This window comes from Hypomesus nipponensis, chromosome 5 (assembly GCF_054491055.1).
Source record: "Hypomesus nipponensis isolate SF chromosome 5, ASM5449105v1, whole genome shotgun sequence".
NCBI classification, from domain to species: domain Eukaryota; kingdom Metazoa; phylum Chordata; class Actinopteri; order Osmeriformes; family Osmeridae; genus Hypomesus; species Hypomesus nipponensis.
Genome location: NC_140365.1, coordinates 6,620,896 through 6,626,895, shown reverse-complemented (window position 1 = coordinate 6,626,895; position 6,000 = coordinate 6,620,896). Strand labels below are relative to the sequence as shown.

The following is a 6,000-nucleotide window of genomic DNA, read 5'->3' as shown; positions in this document are numbered from 1 at the left end:
CCAGAGAAGAAGAATTGTTCCTCTGACCAGACAAACAGAACAAAAACGGAACACATTCTTCCCAGCTTCATCTATTGTTCCATGTTTTACTTGAACCACCTCAGAAGACTATTCTCCAGTTCAGCCCTATGGGTGTTTTTTTCCCTCCACTTGTAACCCTATCTCTCCCTGCGCTGTGTCTCCGGTCTAGGCTGTGATGTATGGAGGGAGACCAGAGTCTGTAGGACAGCTGGAGTGGCAGGCTCCACCATGGCCCCTCTCTCCTGCAGCTGTTAGCGGAGGCGACAGTCGAGTGATGAAAACAGCAGAGGTTGTTAACAACCCACGAGCTGAGATGGCCTGAAGATGCACCAGTCCCAAAACTGGAGTACTAAACCTCGTGTGGTTACAAAGGCCCCTAGGTTGATATTGTAATTTCTAAATTCCTTTCAACATTCAAATATTCATGCTTATTTATTGACTTGCATTACATTATCAGATAGCCATGGCGAGCACTGCATTAAGATAATGAGAGCGAGAAAATATGGTATATTGAGTATTATATGCTCCTACACATAGGCATCATGATTAATAGCCAGTTATTTAATAAAGGTTTATTGTTGTTATGCTTTACTCGTGCCTTCACCAATGGTTGAGCACCTTCAACATGATGAGATTCTACAATTTCGTCGAAGACTCATTAACTCAATTCTAATATATTCTGTTGATTATGTTGTGATGACGAATTTAATAAAAAAAAAACGTGAGGATAGAGTTTGGAGACCCAAAAATGTGCTTCCATTCTCTTTTCAAAGACAGTAGGGCTATACGACAGCCTGAGCTCTGTCTGCAACTCGACTCCCCCTCTCCCCCTCCTCCCCATACCGCCCTCGCGCAGCTCAGTCCTATCAAACAAGCTCGCTCCCATTCCAAGTGCGGCGACCACAATTGCGATTCATTCTAGGACTGTTAAGACGGTTGATACAACATGGCTTTCCCAAAGAACTCCTTTATATGGGTGGCTCTGAAAATAATTTCCCTCAGCTGGAACGGTGAGTGCGTCAAATATCATGTAGTATTCACAGTGTTTATTTAGCTTTTCGAAACTTTGGAAACTGGTCGATTGGTAGCTTCAGTCTACAAAAGGGTTTGAATGGGATGCACTGACTCGGCATGCACTGCTTGGAAAGGATGCTGAGATAAAACCAGTTTGTCGATTGTCGATAACTATTTTATCGTTGCATACGCGTTAAAAAGTACAAACAATTTTCAGAGTTGTTAAGCGACTTGTTTGAAACATCTGAAACTTGGAAAACGCGTATCAAAGAACTAGAACTGAATTTTGTTTTCTTGTGGATGAGCAAGTGCGACCATGTGCAGGGATGAAGCTGTTTTGGAAACGTGTGGTGAAATTAAAAGATCATGCGTATCTATCACACAAAATGTTATTACGAATATAAGTAGTCAGTGGTTTTTATTTATTTAGCCTATTTGCTAATTTGGTCCAATAATTTGATGAAGTGTGAAGTAATTTAGCCAATTAACAAACAGTATCCATGCGCAGGTATAGGGTCGACTACTGCATCCGTTGACGAATTTCAAGCATAAACTTTCTATGATTTTTGTAGCAATGTTATATAATATAAAATACCTTAAATGGTTCAAAATTCTGATACGACCAACCGTTTTTAAAGTTTGATAAGGAAATGATGCTCCATGTTGTAATTTGACTAGATTGCATGTCATGGACCTGGGGACTTATATAGCAGGGTGACTACAGAGGCTGTGTTGTTTGTGCACTTTGATAAAATCACTTTAGGACATCCAATAAACAAATGTGTTGAGTCACACATCATCCCTATGTTTAGTCAGTTGTTAAATCATCTCATGCCCATCTGACTGTGTTTCATTGGGGGGGGGGGCGTGCATGTTTGTGTGTGCTCAGGGAGGCAAGGGGTGTGGACCAAGTGTTGCCAATATTTTGTACAGCCCCCTTCAGAGTTTTTTTTCTGTGACCCTTTTCATGCTTTGACCCTGCTGGTCACCATGCCCCCACAACCTTTCCTCCCCACCCACTAAATCCTCCCCTCATAGCACCCAACAGGGCACCCTGTTCACTTATATACCTCCTGAATACCATGCGGCCCTCCCCTTCTCCTCCTCCTCCCTTTTCCCACCCTCTTTATCTACCACTTTACAAGGACAACGCTCACTCTGCACCAACCTTACCCCCCACCCCCCTTTTTGCAATCCCTGTTTGCTACCAGTTTTCGACCTTGTCTTAATTGGGTCACCTCCACTTAATCCTTGCTTCCCCCTCATCCCTGCAAAGGGAGTAAAGCTGTCTGTTTTTGGATTATTGACCAGAGATAGAGATCCTGAACCTCTAAGGAGCCAAAAAACCGAGACTGTTATGGGGAAGATTCCCTGTCCATACTAATGCATTGACATCGTACTTAGCTGAAATACTGATGTTTTATTAGGAAAAGACTTTGTACATATTCAGTGGTCCTCATCTTTGTCAAGTTAAAAAAGGTTCAAACGTTGGATAACATTCAACCTTGAACATTTGGAAGCATGTTCTTGGTAGGTTACATGCAATACTTAAAATGTTCTTTGAAATGAGAAAGATATGTTGAGCTGTGTATTCATTGTGGTCAGTCCCATTCCAATCTACTCCATCCCTCTCTTCTCCTGCTGTTAGTTAAAAGCAGGAGGGCACCTAGAATCTGTAATCAGGCTCCTGAGGTTTGACATTTTGTAATGATGTCCAGACTGGCAAACCAGTCAAAAACGAACTAGAAATAAGAGCCAAACAGTGCGAACAGGATACCCTTTCACTGAATGAAGGCAGTCATTTTTAGGATTGCATTATCTAGAATTTTCCTTTTATACATTGGCCCAACTATGAATTGGTTCCAATAATAAATCATAGTTAATTCCGCTGAACGACATAATGGACCTGAGACATCATTGAAATCGGGAAGTGTTTTTATTTGGCCCTTCCTCATACTGAATTAGATGGAATATGACCACTTCCTGCGTAATGGAGCCGCCGTGGACCTTCACTGATGGAAACACAAAGGGATGCTGTTCATTCTCAAATACGGGTCACTGCCAAGTGCCAGTTTCATCTGCAATGGAACCCTGCTTTCTCCGCTGCTGAATATTCAGTATTATCGTAGCCTTTAAGTAGCTATGTGTTCAATGTTGAACTCAACTGACCTAGAGACCAAAAAGGAAGGTTATCTGGAAGACTGCTTAAGAGACTATAAAAGACTGAAAGGAAAATTATAAAACAAAACATTTCTTATAAGACAGATGATGGAGTTGCCTGTGAGTCTGGAATGGTCTCGTGGGAGAGACCAGTTTTCTTGAACCACATTTCTAACTCGATGCTTTTACAGAAGACAGGAGTCCTCCCTAAAACGTGAAGACAGATCACACACTGTTCTTTATGATTCCAAACATCCAAGACAGTAATACACAGCTGCTAGACATATTCTGACATGGACATCTAGATAAGATATAGGGCCATAAACCATGGCCCCTGGCTGAGATATCGACCTGTCACTTGCTGACGGGGAAACTCTGCATGCTCATTAGACCTTAATGCAATTGAATGTTAATCATCCACTTGTGTCTCACAATGTAGTGTGATGTTATCTCACACATCCAACAGGGGGCAGCGTGTCGGTAATTCATACGGGATGGTCTATTAGGAGTATAAACAGCCTTAATCCTAAGAGAAACTCTCGCTGACATCCATTAAATGCCGTGGAGGAGTTATTAGTCTTGAAGTGCTGTCTTACACTGACACATATGGGAAAACCTTAAAAGCTTGTTTTGAGGAGCCAAGTGAGAACAATGGCCATTTTTCCCCCAGCCAGACACTTCTCAATGTATACAATGAGAACATACAGTACCCCGAAATTCATACCTTTCGTGACTTTTCCTCTCTTGTTCTCCACGTCCGCCTTGGTAATGTTAGCGGGCAGCTGTGAGACGGGAGGTGGATTTGCTTCTGTGATGATCCAGAGGGCAGCTGGGAAGTGTACAGCTGTGGAGCCAGATTGTCCACGCTGCGTTACTGCATTAGACTGAGTGACAGCACGCCAGTGCAGGCACTCACACACTAACATACTGACCCTTTGTGTTCAATTTGAGAGAGTGTGCTAACTTCATTAAAACTCCCTCCATTAAAACTGGGCCTTTTCACAACACCAATGCCAATTTTGGTAGTGATGAAGTCAGACGATGATATTGGGAAAGCCAATGGCGACTCTAAATGTAAAAGAAATAAAGTCAATATCAAGCGGAGCCAATTTTTTATACATAACGAGTGAACCTTGACCCTGCTGATCGATGATTGGGATTGACTCCCAGTCCACAGTCAGGACGTGTGCGTTCAGTCACAGACAGCCACAGCATCTTGTTCTGGAGACTCGGTGATCAAGGCCAGAGAGCCGAGTCGTTAGGCCCTGAACCTTGCTGTGCTAAGCCCCTTGAGCAGTGATGAGGTGAGACAGGACCATGGGGTACTGAATGAAACACTGAAAAACTCACCCCCCCCCCCCCCCCCACGCCATTTGAAGTTGACCACTGAAGGGTGGACCAAAACAATGAGCAGAGGCATCTGAAAGCCCCAGGTTGCACCACCTGGGCTTTGATCCGAAGGTGGAGTGGAGCGGTAATCTGAGGTGTCTCAGACCTGCAGACCAGGAGACAGGATGTCTAGAGCAACGGATTGGAGGTGACAAGACAGGCTTTTGTCTAGATTGGAACCGTCCGTCTCCAGTTTAGCCCATGTCCATAATAAGCCAAACCATTTATTTGACTGTGCTTACAGCCCAATTGTTTTACGTTTTAGCTTTGCTGTCTTTACTACGCTCTGTAGAAAGAAAAAAAAAGCCACTATAAATCAGAGATAAAGGCTTGCTGTCTCGCTGGCTTGGTATGAACAGGCAACCACCATGCTCTGAGCTGCTGGCCTACAGGGGCTTTGCCATGCATGCATTGTCTCTAGGCTATGGATTATTGATCTTAGTGTGGGATTTCATATTGAACAGCTGCCTTTTATGAAGTGGTTAGATTTATTCGTTTTTTTTGGAGGGAATAATCTCAGCTTTGACTACATGTGGGGGGGGGGAGGCCAAGAAAAATACAGTTGCTTTTAAACTTTTTCAGTTTCAGACACCTATTTCATTCAAATGGAATGTTTAAGAGTGTTTAAGAGTGAGTTTTGCTTCAGACTAGCTGGTCTTGTGCTTTCTGTAAGTTGTTGGCGATGGTTATTTATCAAAGTCGGACAGAAAGGCTAACTGTGGTAATTGGCCGTGAGAGTGAATAACAACCATCCGAGGGCATCCAGGGGGGTGAAGAATTTATCGTGGACCAATGCCAAAAAGTGCTGAACTCTTTCAGGCAAATCTAGCACTATGTAGAAAAACCACACAATGGTTTCAGTCCTTGCCAAAACGGTAATGTTCCTTTTTATTTGGGGGATGTGCAGTAAGAAGTAAGTTGTTTTGGACTTTCGCACCTTTCTTGTAATCGGTAGGGAATTCGGTTTATGAAGAAGAAACCATGTATCCATATGGTGCTTAAATTGAGAATGCTAGTGTCAGTCGAGTACAAATGTTTAACTAGGCTCAGTAGGTTGCAGTCTGACTGACTGTTCCTTCTCTTGCCCCTAGATTTGTTAATTGCGTTAGTATTTACAATAATCTCATCAAGCAAATATGCATTTTTTTTTGTTGATGGACCTAAAACCATAATTTCCAAGAATGACTGTATGTACTCAAGCCCAGTGCAGTGCCTCAGCTCTCAATAGGAAGGATTGGCCCTTCTGTACCTTATGTCCCCTTATATTCGGAGTGTCCATCTGTGGGACACATGGCACTCTCCTGGGCCAGGCTCTCAGCTCTGGCACAGATCCCGACAATACCAAAGGGACTGAGAAACCTCTCTGATGTCGCCTTCCCTGGAACGCCTCCTCCTCTTTCTGCTTTTGTCCCAAAT

General features: G+C 43.2%; 1 protein-coding gene across 3 annotated transcripts in view; it reads left to right on the top strand.

The window, feature by feature from the left end:
• Positions 1 to 899: 899 nt before the first annotated feature.
• Positions 900 to 6,000, top strand: part of mcama (melanoma cell adhesion molecule a) — a 30,663-nt gene continuing 25,562 nt past the window's right edge. For all 3 annotated transcript variants that reach the window (XM_084698229.1, XM_084698230.1, XM_084698231.1), the window contains exon 1: positions 900 to 1,031. In XM_084698229.1, the coding sequence (XP_084554355.1) occupies positions 968 to 1,031 (64 nt within the window). In that variant the 5' untranslated portion in view covers positions 900 to 967. The remainder of the gene's footprint in view (positions 1,032 to 6,000) is intronic.